General features: G+C 40.3%; 1 protein-coding gene across 3 annotated transcripts in view; it reads left to right on the top strand.

Annotated features, from left to right (window-relative positions):
- LOC124555335 (dihydrofolate reductase-like) overlaps window positions 1-16,199 on the top strand; it is a 114,857-nt gene that overhangs the window by 97,303 nt on the left and 1,355 nt on the right. For 2 of the 3 annotated variants that reach the window (XM_047129215.1, XM_047129213.1), the window contains exon 5: window positions 12,254-12,384. The exons of the other annotated variant lie outside the window; for it this stretch is intronic. In XM_047129215.1, the coding sequence (XP_046985171.1) occupies window positions 12,254-12,365 (112 nt within the window). In that variant the 3' untranslated portion in view covers window positions 12,366-12,384. The remainder of the gene's footprint in view (window positions 1-12,253; window positions 12,385-16,199) is intronic. 3 annotated transcript variants of the gene reach the window in all.

The following is a 16,199-nucleotide window of genomic DNA, read 5'->3' as shown; positions in this document are numbered from 1 at the left end:
ACATAACCTGAAGGAAGGCTAGCATTTACACTGCTTATTAGCTGCTGGAGAAATTTATGCTTGTTATTGTTTGCATTTCAATAGGTGATGTACAGGGTGTCCCAGAAAACACTGACAAGCTTCCGTTACAATGAGACCCATGGTAATGTGTTGCATCTTGAAGCCCAGTTTAAAGGACCTGAGAGCAAGGTCCATGAAGGATTGAATACCCTGAAGTGTCTTAAACACAGGATTTGATGAGAGGGCACAGCACATGCTTACCAGTTTTGTAAAGCTTATGTGCTCTTATTGGTGACTGTATATAGATAAGAGTGATTTGCATGTGTAAAGAGCATAAATGACGCTGATGATGGGATTAATTTGAGGAGCCATCCACTTCAGTGCCCCAAGGTAGATCAGCGTAGCTGTCTAGCATGTGTCCTACCATGGAATTGATTTTCACATTTTGCCCATATGCAGCAAGACTATTTGGGAAGCATGCAATGCATGACCTAATGATGTGGCCCATGTATCAATTACAATCCAGGGTTGGAGCCAATTGTCGTCTTGCTGCCAAGGGTTACTTCAGAGCTACTGAAGAACATCAGTTGTACTACTGATTTACATTTCTTCAACTCATTGTTGTTAAATTAATATCACAATTGTTGTTGTTGTTGTTGTGGTGGTGGTGGTGGTGTGGTGGTGGTGGTGGTGGTGGTGGTGGTCTTCACTCTGAAGACTATGCTATGCAAGCCTCTTCATAAGTAATTACTGCTTCCTACAGCCTTGGGTTACTGAGCTAGGTGTGGGCCTTATGTCTATCTTGGCTACAATAATGCATTCGGTATGATGTTCATTGTAGCTTACGTGCATTCCTATTTCCACTCCTGCATGACCCCTATTTGACTTTGTATTTATAATGCTGTGTTCATCTGATCTAAAGTCTTGTTCCTCCTGCCACCATACTTCACTAATTCCCACGATATCCAACTTCACCCCATCCATTTTCATTTTTAAATTTTCTAACTTACCTGTCCGATTAAGGAATCTAACATTTCACACTCCAATCCTTAGAATGCCAGTTTTGTTTCTCCTGATGCCGACATCCTCCTGAGTAGCCCCACCCGGAGGTCCAAATGGGGGACTATTTTACCTCTGGAATATTTTACTCAAGAGAATGCCATCATCATTTAACCCTACAGCAGAGCTGCATGCCCTCAGGAAAAATCATTTAACCATACAGTAGAGCTACATGCCCTTGGAAAAAATTATAGCTGTTGTTTCCCGTTGCTTTGTCGTTCACAGTACCAGCACAGCAGGGCCGTTTTGGTTGATGTTACAAGCCCAGATCAGTCAGCCAGCCAGACTGTTGCTCCTGCAACTGCTGAAAAAACTGCTGCCCCTTTTCAGGAACCACACATTTGTCTTGCCTGTCAACGGATACCCCTCCATTGTGGTTGCATCTATGGTGCAGCTATCTGTATCACTAAGGCACGTAAGCCACACCACCAATGGCATGGTCCATGGTTCTTGCGAGAATATCACAGTTATATGGTAATTTATTTATTTATAGTATGATGGCACAGAAATATAGACAACTACATATGACAAATATATACATTTCTAAACAGGTACATACAATCACAAGTTAGTAACGAGTTCATAACTGTAAGTCCAGGTTGGAAAGCTGAGCAGAAGCTTCTGCAGACTAATTGTGAAGTCTTCCATTGATACTTTGAGTGCTCTGAGGGAACATTCAAACATTATGTGATGTATTGTTTGCTGCTCTTCACTATAGTCACATTGAGTGGAAGACTTCTATCCACACTGGTGCAACATCTGCCCTGGTCACTTCTGATCCGATTCAGTGTGCACCTATGTTGTCGAGGTAGGTGAAAACCTGCTGATTGCCCCAAGGTAGTTTTGATTAATGTGATGCTTCATGGAAGATTGCTCCTGCCACTGATTTTTCCAGGCTTCATGCATGTTGAAGTTAATGGCCTGCAGGCTGATTTCTGTGTGCCATAATGGTTTTCTAGACCTCAGTTGCTGGGATTCTGAAGATGAAATTTCTGAATGAATTGGTAAGTCTAGGTTGTTATGTGCTAATAATCGGATGGGTCTGAACTGTGAGGAGGTTTTGACTACTGGGTTTTATGTCCTGAGGGTGCTCTCAGGATATTTTTACAAATGACTTTTAAATATTTGATATTTGTATATATGTTACTTCTTTCTCTCTCTCTCTCTCTCTCTCTCTCTCTCTCTCTCGCTTCACCGAGTGAGGTGGCGCAGTGGTTAGACACTGGGCTCGCATTCAGGAGGATGACGGTTCAATCCCGCGTCCAGCTATCCTGATTTAGGTTTTCCGTGATTTCCCTAAATCGCTCCAGGCAAATGCCGGGATGGTTCCTTTCAAAGGGCACGGCCGACTTCCTTCCCCGTCCTTCCCTAATCCGATGAGACCGATGACCTCGCTGTCTGGTCTCCTTCCCCAAAATAACCAACCAATCTCTCCATCCCTCCCTCCCTCTCCCCCCTTCCCCTCCCACTCACTCACTCACTCACTCACTCACTCACTCCCTGATGCAAATGACACACACTTTTTCTGCTCTTACTCTGTGAGTGATCACCAGCAAACACAGCGCATTTATCCAGCAGGTAAACAAGTGAAAAACATCCAGAACTCTATTGAGACAAGAGGACGAAGGCAATCCAAATGAATGGTTTGATTTGGTGGATGCCTGGTAACTGTTAGTTGTCATCTAGTGTAATGCCAACTGTGAAGTGCAGAGGAGGTAGTGTCATAGTATGGGGGTGTTTTTCATGGTAAGGGTGTGGTCTCCTTATTTCACTTAAGGAAACTCTAAATGTGGAAGGCTATGAATATGTTTTACATCATTGTGTACAGTGTACACCAGAGGGAAAGTTCAGTGACAGTGATTGATTTTATCAGCATGACAGTGCAACCTGTCACAAAGCAGCACCTGTGAAGTGCTATGGTTCATAGATGGTAACATTCCTACAATAGACTTGTCTGCTCTGAGTCGTGACCTGAACCCAATGCAACACCTCTGGACTGAATTAGAACATCGAATTTGCTCCAGACACCAGCATCCCACATCACTACCTTCTCTGGTTTCAGCTCTTGAGAAAGAATGGACTGTCATTCCACCAAAGACATTCAGACACCTCATTGAAAACGTCCCCAGCAAAGTTCAAGACAGTGTAAAGGTGAAGGGGGGACATAACCCATATTAATGTCCACTAATAGGTGTCTGGATACTTTTGATCAGATAGTGCGTATAAATTAGTAAATATATGAAGAAGATTCATATGAAAAATAAATTGGATGGTAGTGATAAATTATTCAGTGAAACAGTAAGAAGTATCAGAATGAGTGCCATTGTTTCCTCATTGTACAAAAATGTTTCGTGGCATGTATGTTGTCCTTGAGGCAAACAAACATGGTCCAGTTAACCAAATTGGCCCAGGAAAAATTTGTGAAGTATGAATGAGATAAAATGTAGCAACATAAGAGAGAAAAAGATTTCAAGTGGTAGTAATGTGACAACAGAAACTGGAATCAAAGTAATATTGTCTGAAATGGCATTCATGTGTCAACCTTCATTTGTGCAGCACCAGGAGATTAGCTGTTTTGTTTGTGCATTGTATTAGGAACTTTGAACTAAAAAGATCTACTTACTTAGCTCTCTGTGTATGCTATTGTAGTTTAATACTAAATTTCTCACATGCTTGTGTAGTGTATATTTCCATCATCTTTAGTATGAATAGTGACTGTGAAAGCTGTGTTTGGTATGCAAGTTGAGTTGGAGACCCTTCAGTCACAGCTCCAGGTGGTTCTGGCTTTAGTCATGCAGCCAGTGGATTTCATTGTGTGTGGAGGACTCAAGGAAAATCCAGCACATCTCACATTTATCCCGATCAGTCTAACACTGTGGTTGGCCTGACCCCACCAGTATTGAGGTTGAGCCATCACCTGTGGTCGATTGGGAGGTCATTTCAAGGTATGGCTGGCAGCGGAAGACATTCTGGGGGACCAATCGACTGGCCTCCCCAATTTTTTTTCTGACAAATATGTTTCAGGTACATTTATAGCTGATAAAGATTTTGAGCCGGCTGCAATTGCCTGCCCTGTTGCAGAGGAAGCCTCATAGCCAACAAGATACAAGCAGTCACAGAGATTGGGATTATTGATATTTGGGAACACCAATGCGAGGCGCGTGATATAGTTGTCAAAGGGCGAAAGAAATTTTGTGTGCACGCAGTTTGCATACCGGGTGAGTCATCCCAGATATGTACCTGGTACTTTCGAATGCTATGGAGAGCACAGGGTGCAGCCAACGGTAGGTAGTTGCTCATATGAATACTGAGGTGTGTCAATTAGGATTGGAAGAGATTCTCTCTGGCTTCTGGTGGCTCTGAAGTGATAAAGACAGCCAGTTTTGCTTGCAATATGCATGCAGAGCTCACCATCTTCAGCATCGTTGACAGGACTGGCAGTGCGTCTTTAGCACAGAGCTGAGTGATAGTCTGAATCAGCGGATGCGAAGTTTCTGTGACCATGCAGGCTGCATTTTCCTTTACTTGCACCATGGACTGTAGAGATATTGGGATCTGCTTCATGGATTAAGAGTCCATTCACACAGGAGGCAGCTACTTGAGGTAGCGGGGGCTGTGTGGAGTGATCTGGGCAATTTCTTGGGGTAGTGGGTCTCAGGAAAGTAAAAATGAGTGTTCAGTTTCAAAGGGTGCAGGTCAAACACAGAACAATGGTAGACCTAAGAAACATTTGTATTATATTCAAATAACTTATGGGTTTGCTGCCGGATGACGTCGTCGACCACCTCCGATATTTCGACAGGAGCACACACTGCCATTCTCAAGGCACAAATGCAAGGAGGAAGCAATGTGCAAGGTAATTTAATACCCCGGTTCATAGAGGAGAAATGAGGAAGATACCACACACAGAACAAGTAATCGCAGAGTCAACACACAACCAAAGATAACCAACATCAGAAATATCGATGGTGACTATTAATCAACAGGTGAGGTAACACTAATTCTGTCCCTCTGTTTTTTGATGAGAGACAGAGCCGGATTCCAAGCAGCATTTAAACAAAATCCACCACCTCTGTTTATAGGGTTGCTTGATAGTTTGATTAAACATCTTCCTTGATAACACTATCCCAATAGCTGGCCATGCAAGCCAGAATCTGTGTGTTGTTGTATGCCATAGGATGACCGGTGTCAAGGCAATGTTCTGCAATAGCAGATTTGCTCGGCTGTTGTAAGAGTGTGTGATGTTTGTGTTAAATACACCGGTCTTCCACAGCCCTGATTGACAAATATATGACATGCCACAACTCCAAGGAATAAGATAGACACCAGCCTTACGCAAACCAAGATCATCTTTTACGGGTGCTAACAGGGCCTTAATCTTGGAAGGTGGTCGAAAAACATATTTCACATCATATTTCTGCAAAATACGGCCAATCCTGTTGGAAATGCTTCTTGCATAAGGCAAAAAGGCCGTAGACTTAGGTGCCACTTCGTTGCTGTCGCCACTCATCCGTTGCACAGAAGGCTGATAGCGCAACACACGTTTGATGTGCCTCTCACTATAACCATTCTGACGAGAGGGGACTTAGAGATGTGATAGCTCAGCTGCCAAACTTTCAGGGTCTGAGATAACGTGGGCCCTGTGAACCAAGGTACGAAGTACTCCTTCACGCTGAGCTGGATGTGACAACTATCGGCTCGCAGATACAAGTCAGTGTGAGTAGGCTTCCTATAAACAGAATATCCCAACGTACCATCAGTCTTGCTTCTGACTAACACATCAAGGAAGGAAAGGCATCCATTCTTTTCCACCTCCATAGTGAACCGAGTATTTGGGTGGATTGAATTCAAGTGTTCCAAAAACCAGTTTAAATTCTCACTACCATGAGGCCAAACAACAAAAGTATCATCTACATATCTGAAAAAACAAGCAGGTTTCAAGGTTGCTGACTCCAGTGCATGTTCCTCAAAGTCCTCCATAAACTATTTGGCCATAATAGGTGACAGTGGTCTTCCCATTGCAACTCCATCAGTCTGTTAATAGTACTGACCGTTGAATAAAAAGTAAGTGGAAGTCAGCACATGTCAAAATAGATTTGTTAACTCGACACCAAACTTAACCTCAATTAGCTGCAACGAATCAGAGAGAGGAACTGCAATCGACTTAAGAAATCTGCAGAGTTCTTAATGTGGTGTTCACACCTACCTACTAGTGGGCTCAACAAACTAACAAGATGTTCAGCTACATGACATGTCGGAGCACCAATATTAGAAACAGTAGGCCTCAATGGGACAGCCTCTTTATGGACCTTAGGGAGGCCATATAATCTAGGTGGTACAGCACAGTAAGAATTAAGACTCTTGATAGTCTCCTGTGACAAAGAACTTTTCTTCAGGAGGTTATTAGTCTTTCTCTCAACACTCTTAGTAGGGTCAGCACCAATTTTGCGATACGCCGAATCAGAAAGTAGACACTGCATCTTTTGAATGTAATTGTGCTTGTTTAACAAAACCGTGGCATTTCCCTTGTCCAGAGGTAAAATAACAATATCAGGATCCATTCTGAGTGAACGTAAAGCGGCCGCCTCAGCTGCTGTATATTGCAGTTCGGTGGACGGGCCCCAGTCAACACATGACAGGCCTCCCTCCTAACCTCTTCCGCAGCCTTGGAAGGTAGTTTATAAACAGCCTGTTCAATAGAACTAATAAAATCAATGACTGGCAAACTCTTAGGCGTTGGTGCGAAATTCAAACCTTTCCCCAGCACAGACAAAGCTGCGTCGTCAAACGTTTTCTCTGTGAGATTGATCACAGAACGTCGAGAATTAAAATTAGAATTAGACACTGAGCCAAGGAAACGTTCAAACTCTCCAAATTATGAGCAGTTACAGATTGAAATTCCCTGTCAGACTGCGACCAAGAGGCACCGTCCACCCAATCCCAAGAAAATTCAGAAACATTAGACACCATCATTAAATGAAGCTGAAATAATTCCTTAGAAACAAAATCTAACTGACAAGAGCTAAACCAGCACGTTGCTTGATGCGATTGGTGGCAGGAGAATTAATATGATGCATAACCTTAGCAAATGTTGGAACCACACTATGATTTTGACACTTCAATAAAAACGATAAAGCACATTCCAACCTTACTCTACTGCTGCTAAGTTTATCCAACCTCCACAAGCAATGATACATTTCCTCCCCGTAGAGGTAAACAATGTGAGACCTTAACTTTTCCCGGTGAACTGAATGTGTAAATAACTTACGGGTTTGCTGCCGGGTGATGTCGTTGAGCACAGCTGATATTTTGGCAGGAGCACACCCTGCCATTCTCAAGGCACAAATGCAAGGAGGAAGCAATGTGCAAGGGAATTTAATACCTTGGTTCACAGAGGAGAAACAAGGAAGATACCACACACAGAATAAGTAACCGCAGAGTCAACACACAACCAAAGACAACCAACATCTGAAATATCAGCGGTGACTATTAATCAACAGGACTGAACATAAATGTCACACACACTTACAACAGCCGAGCAAATCCACTACTGCAGGACATTGCCTTGACACCAGTCATCCTGTGGAATACAACAACACACAGATTCTGGCTTGCACGTCCAGCTATTGGGATAGTGTTATTAAGGAAGCTGTTGAAATCAAACTATCAAGCAACCTTATAAACAGAGATGGTGGATTTTCTTTAAATGCTGCTTGAAATCCGGCTCTATCTCTTGTCAAAAAACAGAGGGACAGAATTAGTGCTACCTCACCTGTTGATTAATAGTCACCATTGATATTTCTGATGTTGGTTGTCTTTGGTTGTGTGTTGACTCTGCGGTTACTTGTTCTGTGTGTGGTATCTTCCTTGTTTCTCCTCTGTGAACCGAGGTATTAAATTCCCTTGCACATTGCTTCCTCCTTGCATTTGTGCCTTGAGAATGGCAGTGTGTGCTCCTGTCGAAATATCGGCAGTGGTCGACGACGTCACCTAGCAGCAAACCCGTAAGTTATTTGAACATTCAATTCGCTGGGAAAAGTTAACGTCTCACATTTGTATCATAGTTCCGAATTGTCATAGTTTTGTCTGGAAGGAACCAGAATTCCAAGCGCTCATAGAAAGCACTGAAGCAGATGATGATTGGTTGCAGCATGTTGGTTGCTCTTAGAAATAGTTTATCTTGTAGTGACATTGAAGTAGACTTTATGTGGGTTAATACGGGTAAAGGTTGTAATTGACAACAAAAATAAATTAATAATTGGTTCATTTATGGAACCCCAACTCAGCTGAAATAGTTACTGAAGGGTTCAAGGAAGACTTTGAGTATTGCAAAAATTATCCTGTACTGCATGGATAGTATGTTAGGGGTAATTTGTGTGTCAAAGAAAGAAAGAAAGAAAAGAAAAAATAACAAATGTGTGTCAAGAAAGAATTTGCTGAATAGAGAAACAACAATGAAAGACTGACAACACAGGATTGAAATGTGGGAATGAGGTACGTGGCAAAATTAATACAAGAATGGAAAAAAAAAATAGTGTTGATTGCAGTCACTGAGAGAGGAAATGTTGAGCTGTAGTTGGGCAATGAAATATATGGATAAAACATTAAGAGTATCAGATTTTTAAGTTTTTGCAGACAGATACTAGATGATGCTGTTGAGATGTGAACAAAATGGTTTATTTCATGTGAGAGTTTTCATTGAAATGATTTTCTGTGAGTTTGATAAATATCTGTTCCTAATGAATTTTACACAGTTTGACTAAAGCTCAGAAACGGACTTGTGTTAATTATTGTAATGGAATGCTCAAGAAATTAAATAGAGGTGGTAGAAGTGGTTCAGTCATTCCAGCCCGTGATGTATCTAATGAAGTTGATGTTGCTTTGTGGCTGATTTGCAGGTGTGGTTGGAACATTTTCATTTCATTTTGCCATACCATTATTCCAGTTCTTTTCAGCACACTTCCGTAAATTGCCCCCATTAATATTTTCCATATTTTTCTGTATTGCAATAGCTGACAGGAATACTTATTTCCCAGGTTCATTGATTCCATGAACACCATGAAAGATTTTCGCATGAAAGGAGAATATTTGCTGTATTACTGGTTCTTGCTTCTTATTGTTTTGTATCATTAATCTTTTGTAATCACTACATTGTTTTTTTTCACTTCATCAGTCATTTGTTACCATGTTTTTTGAGGTAATTATTAACATATCCTTTTTTAGGTATGGGTCATTGCTTTATCTGTCTACACCAGTTCAGAAACACTTCATCATTCATGGCCAGAGTACAGTCCAGCAGACTGTTTCTAAAATTCTGCGCAATCCTTGAAATTGTGCTCCTTCCCTCCACCATGTGCTCACGATAGGATACCTGTCCTTTTCAAGCTACACCCACAGGAATGTTGGGAGCAGTATGGTCTCATTGTTCCATAGGGCACACGCCTGCTGATGATAGGCATAGATTTGAATTTGTTTCTTAATGTTTGCTTTGTTTCTCTAGTGGTATTCTGACATTTTGAGTATTGTTGAACACACTGTTTGGCTTATGTGTGTGCTACATATTAAAGAAATAACTAACCTCACTTTTAATTCAGGCACAAATGTTTGATTAAATTCTCTTTTAGTTGTAATGCTAAAAAACTGTTGTTTGTAGATTGATGAATTTAAATGTGAAAAACTAATATACCAGTTACATGGGGCAAATTTAGTTGTATGTCTACTGGGAAGCAAAGGCTTTTAATCTACAGCAAACAGAACTTCTTTGTGTGTCATTGCAAACCTTATTGGCTATCTTATGGTGGTGTAATATGTGGCAACAATGATATTTAGCAGCCACCAGTTCTCTAGTATTAATCTTTTGACCATTTTGGGTAGTTCAGGCTTAAAACTATACTTGTATCATCCCATTTGGGTGGGAGAATGGGAGGTGTCATTATTAATGTGATAACCTCTGATCATTTCGGGAGAGGGGGTGGGGAACAGAAAAGACTTTATGATGTGCACACTTGTGCTTCCTTATCCCTCCCTGGCCACTCCTTACACCCCAAAAACCTTATTTACCTATAACTTAATCAAACATTCGGGGTCCAATGACTAAATATCTTATAAAATCAGTTATGTCCCCTATCGTGCCAGTCTGCCTCTATAACTCAGTGGTCAGTGGGTCTAGCTTCTATGTGGAGGACCCAGGTTCGATTCCCAGTACTGCCAGTGATTTTTTCTTGGTGGGAGGAATATAACAGGGTACACAGATGTCTCGTGATGCCAACAGAGGAGCTACGTGAGAAGTAGAAGGCTAACAACAGCCGGGAGTGTGTAGGACTTCTCCATACTGCATCCGAATGACATCATTGCCACAGGATGACTCAGCTGTCGGTTGGTTCCGATTGTCCAGTCTGGGCTAGAACTTCGATGTATGCTTTGCTTTGTGTTCCGTGCCAACATGTGCTGTATTCTATCTCGGGAAACAAATGCTATGACATTTCTCTGCCTGATTACTTTAAAAGTGTGACAGTATGCAGTCTCATAAATGAATTAGTTGGAGTTAGATGATGGACTTTTTCATTTATTTTAGTACAGTTAAAGAGTGGGTAACATTTTCAACATTTATTTATGATTGAAAGCTTGATCATCCATGCATAGGTGTGAGGTATTTTAAAATCTTTTTCCAACGAATATATATTATAGTGAGTTAAATAGGTGTGGATTAATGATCTGAGTCATTATTGCTGCTGTCTACCTCACTGATATAAGTTCAAAGTTAGACAGTGTTAATGCTCAAGTGCCAACCACAAATAAAATTGCTCTGTTCCATTATTGTTTCAACTGCAAGTCCATACCTATTCCTTCATTATTGCTTCAGTAGACACAGTGATAAATTGTGTTGTCATATGCCACAGTAGGCAGCAGTAATATAAAATAGCTGGTTAGCTAGTTGAGGAAAAATTTATGATCCATGCAAGAAAACGACCCCAATTAATAATCGAATAAGGGGTTCGCTGGCATCTGATACCACTACTCTGTTTAATGCATCGAGTGAGTCATTACTGTGGCGTAACATGTGTCCATGGCAACAGAGTGATATAACGAAAGTTTATTTTATTATTATGTAATTAGACTGTGTGTTAGCTCATATTATGTAAGTTTATATTATCATTGTTTTATTAAACTAAGATTAAACTGTGGTTTTGCTCACAGATATTTATGTTGGTAATGTGTGTACAAAGTATACCGCGAGTCTACTCGAGGGTTAATTAAGATTTCTTTAACACATTCCAGTCAGGCCTCAGTGACTGCTGCAGTCCCCCAGACATAGTAAACTTTTTCACCATACTTTGTATGGCTCCTGCTTGCAAGATGAAAGATTCAAGCAGATTATCATGTGTCTCAGAACTACTGTCATTGATTTCAGAACTATTATCGTCAATTTTAGAACCAGCTTCTTCAAGCAGCTACAGAATGTCTTCATAAGTCAAATTGTCACGTTTTGTGACAAACATTTCTATCAGGACTATTACGGAAGCATACTGCAACAACAGAAGTGTGGGAACTCATTATGCCTTTAATACCTTTTTCAAGTCAAGAAGCACTTTGTGGAAACAGGAACATCCATTTAGCAGCTCTCCAATGTATTTAAAGAGTGACCAACTGACTTCCAGCCATCACTGCTGAGAAATAATGTGTTGCGAATTAATAATTAGGAAAGCTGCGCTCAGAAGTTCTTCAAATGCCAACTGTTAGAGGACTCACAATGTACCCATATTTTCTACAGGCAGCAAGCACAATATGTTAAACAGAATTTTAAATGATAATTGAAACCTTAACAGTAGCACTATTACCCAATTGGAGAAATTTGCATTGCACACACTTATTTTTTTTTATTTTTATTTTTATTTTTTTTAATCGGATGAACTGTTATCATTTCATGCCCAGTTACTCGAAGTTTTGAAGGGAGTGAACATGATAAAGTGTAGTCATTTGCTTAAGTTCTTTATCTGTGGTGTTAATGCCTATCACACCTTGCAAAAATGTCACCAGTTAGTTTGAAAAGCTTAGAATCTTGAAGGTGCCTTTGAGACAACATTATATTTAATATTTGTGGTCATAGAGATCCAGACAAACAAGTTAACTGGTGGATGGTGTGGGGTTATGCATGGGTTGTGTATAGTGTTCTATAATCTTCATCTGCCCCCAGGGTGCTGTCAGATTGGAAGAATTTGAAAGATCTTGGGCAGTTACCACCTCTCAAAATATGGAAAGCAAAGATTTTGCAGTGGAAGAGATTTGTTTCACAGTATCGAAGATGAAGTGCTCGTAGCTCTTAAGGTATGCATTTTAAGGCCAATGTTTACTAGATTTCTTTTGCTTTCAATAATCATTCCTGTTGTATCCCTGAATAATTGACCATTCCTCGTGAGCTCCCAGTATAGCACACTTCAGCATGCTCATATAAATTCATAAAATTGTAGTTGCTACCTCACCTTCCTCTCACCTTTCCGAATGATTTGTGTTTCCTATTAAGTTTGCAATGTCCTGTTGCTACTTTCAAGAGAATGAAGTGCATGGAGAATTACTTGCTTTGCTAGTATCAACAGCCTTGTGTTCACAGTGAAAAGTACTGTTGACTGCTCTCTATTTGTAGACATTCTTCCTCCTCCTTCAGCGTGACAGGGATACTAATTACAGGTGCTGATTAAAGAGACAGGAAGAATTAACATAAAACAATGGCTGCAAGTTTTCACCAGAAAAACACTTGTACATAGATTTTAACTGTCTACACAACTTTTTTGTTTCACTTAGTTTGTCTGAATGAAGATCATTTAATTGTGTTTTAAATTTCAGTAATGTTTTGGCCTTCATGTTTTTGAACAAATGTACCAGATTTTCAAATCTCAATTATGCTAAGTGCTTTCACACATGTTTTGAAGCCTTCAGATTCTTAGCAGAGAAAGAGTAATAGGTCTCAACTACTGGACAATTTAATATGCAGCGTAGCTGTTACAGATTACATTCAAGAACCACACACACACACACACACACACACACATACACACATACATACATGTGCACCTACATTGTGCTGCCCAGACACACAATGCCGGGATTGTAGTTCAGCAGGTGGACTGAAAGTGGAGGTTGTGTCAGGTGGGATAGGTAGAGGGAGAAAGAGGTGGGAGGAGGGGTTGGGGACATGTAGCTAAGGGCTTGAGGGGCAGCAGGGCTGCAACATATGAATGCTGTAGGGAGGTGTGGCAGATGCATAGGCTGGGCACATAACACAATGGTACTGGAGCCGGTGAGATAAGACACACGGTGAAGATGATATGAAGGCGTGGATTGGGAGGGGATGACAGAACAGTGGGAGGGGAACTGTTGGATCAAGGTTGTGAGGACAGTGGATAAGTGGACACTTTTTGAGGTTAGGAGGATTACAGGAACGAAGGATGTGTTTCAAAGTTAACTTCCATAGTACAGAAAAGCTGGTGTTAGGGAGAAGAATCCAGATGGTGCCATTGAATTTAAGCATGTTGTGCCCAGAGGCGTGTTGTGCCACTGGATGGTCAACTTTGTTCTTGGCCACAGTTTGACAGTGGCCATTCATTCTGGTGGTCAGCAGGTTGGTGGACATGTCCACATAAAATGCTGCAGAGTGATGGGACAGTCATTCTGGCGGACAGCTGGTTGGTGGTCATTTCCACATAAAATGCTGTGCAGGGATTGTACCACAGATGATATGGATGTTTTCACAGTGATAGGATAGGACATGCCTGTGACTGCATTGAAGTGGGATGCACTGGATTGGATGAACTGAGCAGGTCTCGCACCTGGATCTTCCGTGGAGATAGGACCCATGTGGCAAGGAATTGGGAGTGGCATAGGCATGTTGTGTCAGTTGTGTGGCGATGACATACCACTTTAGAAAGGGTTGGAAGAATCTCGGGTAGGATATCCCTCATTTCCGTATATGATCATGGGTAATCAAAATCATGGTGTGGGGAATGGTTCCGTTGCTGCAGTCCAGGGTGATATGGGTGCCAAGAGGGGTGGGTGGGGGGGGGGGGGTGAAACAGGTTCTCCTTACTGCTGTGTATATTTCAGTCACCCTTTAGTGTAGTTTTTGCTCCATTATCACATTGTCTCAACATACATGATGTGCATAAAGTAATAAAAATGTAGCCAGGCAGTACACTTGTGCCCTCCTGACTTTTCAGTGGAAGATTGAACTCTGTTAATTTGCAATTTTTGTTTCTGATTTTCACCATGAATATTCCACATTGCAGCACTTTTAAAAAATAATTAAATGTGTCAAAATTGTAAATTCTGAACTATGTTAGTTCCTATCCATTTTTAGATAGCAGCCACAGCCTCATCAACAATAGGTGTGGCCGTGTAGCAACATAGAGGCTGTAACATTGATGACATGGCATAGACAGCTCTTATAAACAGTGACTTCATACTGTCTTGTTGTCCCATATTAGTATGCCATAAATAAAGTGAAACAATAGGACTAATCAGTTAAGTATTGTAAAACCAGATACCATTCTTTAACAAGTTGAACAAGACTGTTAAGTGTCACAGTACATTAACTCGCTTATCAAGTTTTTTTTCAACCATCAGCCACAGAAAACAACAGCAATGTTCATTAATATGATAATAGAAGAAGAAATTACTTATGGTATTCATCTCTTAACCATAGATAGTGACAGAAAGGAGTAAGATGTTCAGCTACAAAATTCTTTGATCACCAACCAAATGATAAATAAGGAGAAGTTGCAATTACAGTACATGGAACAGGCACATAACTAAACTGAAATAAGGTTATTTTACCTTTCCGTCATTGATGGGTCTGTGGAGATCACAGTCTTACAATTAATTAGGAAAAAAATTGCCTCAGACTGTAATTAAATGCTCTTAATTTGATTATACCATGATTGATATTGGCACTTCTAGCCTTATCCTCATATTTACTTGTTTGCAATAGAAATGTGCAGTAAATGAGTGCAATACATAATGTAATTACATTATGTATTGTTTATGTGCTAAAGAACTTGTTATAAAACAAGGTACAATTCTTTAATATAAGACACAAGGACTTAAAAGTTCCAAGACACTATGGGAACTCTATGTTATTAAGGTGTTAGAAGCTTCTGCCTAATACCTCCATGCAATGATCCACATACAACTCTTATTTACCGAATGGTATTACATCACATATCGCACACCACAGTTGAAGGTGTCTCCGTCGATATGGAAGCAAATCTGCTACTGTTCTATACCACATGACTTAACTTGGTTTCTGGTGCAAAAACGTGCTGTATGGAATGCATCATTTCCAGTTTTTATTAAACTAAGACATAATCAAATTGCCAACACCATCAAGTTCTTAAATACCTATATGTTACTTGTCAGTTGTTATGGACATTTGTGATTTATGTACATTCTTGATGTTAGTGTTAGGGCCATTAATCAGTGTCAAGGCTAGAAGAGGCCAATAAACTTGTTAGCATGTACACAGTATGTAATACAATTTTATTATGTGTAGCATTGACTTATGGTAAGTTTCTCTTGTTAACAAGCACGTGTGATGATGAGGCTACAGCCTTCAAAACTGATCATGATATAATAAAATAAGAGCATTTATTTTCAATCTGAGGCAATTTCTTTCTTTCTTTCTTTTTTTCAATAATCGAACCAAGGACCAGGAGTATGTACAATAAACATTTTGCATAAGGAACTTCTGCTAAGTACATTCAAATAAACACCTCATAACTTCAGTACTTTCCAGCAGCAGACTTAGTACGTTTAAAGAATTTGAACGATGTTTGATGTCATGGTCTCTGCGTTCCTATCGAACTCTGATAGAAATACATTATTTGAAGCCTCTGATCCTGGTGTCCATCATGTAATGAATGTTAAGGCTTCAGGAAATAAATAAACATCAAAAAGAGTGAATTGACTTTCCTCTTCTTTTTATTTAGTGGGATATTTGACATAAATCAGTTTTTATGATGAAAGACTTCAAAATTTGCTTCAGACAAGACCAAAGTTGATATCATATGACTTCTAGGTATGTGCTTTAAAATGATGAAAAGGTCATGACTGTGTTAATATGGTTATTGTGTTTCATTACATTCTTTCCA

The sequence above is a fragment of the Schistocerca americana genome, chromosome X (assembly GCF_021461395.2).
Source record: "Schistocerca americana isolate TAMUIC-IGC-003095 chromosome X, iqSchAmer2.1, whole genome shotgun sequence".
Taxonomy (NCBI): Eukaryota; Metazoa; Arthropoda; class Insecta; order Orthoptera; family Acrididae; genus Schistocerca; species Schistocerca americana.
The sequence above is the reverse complement of the archived record's forward strand: the minus strand, read 5'-3'. Positions and strand labels throughout refer to the sequence as shown.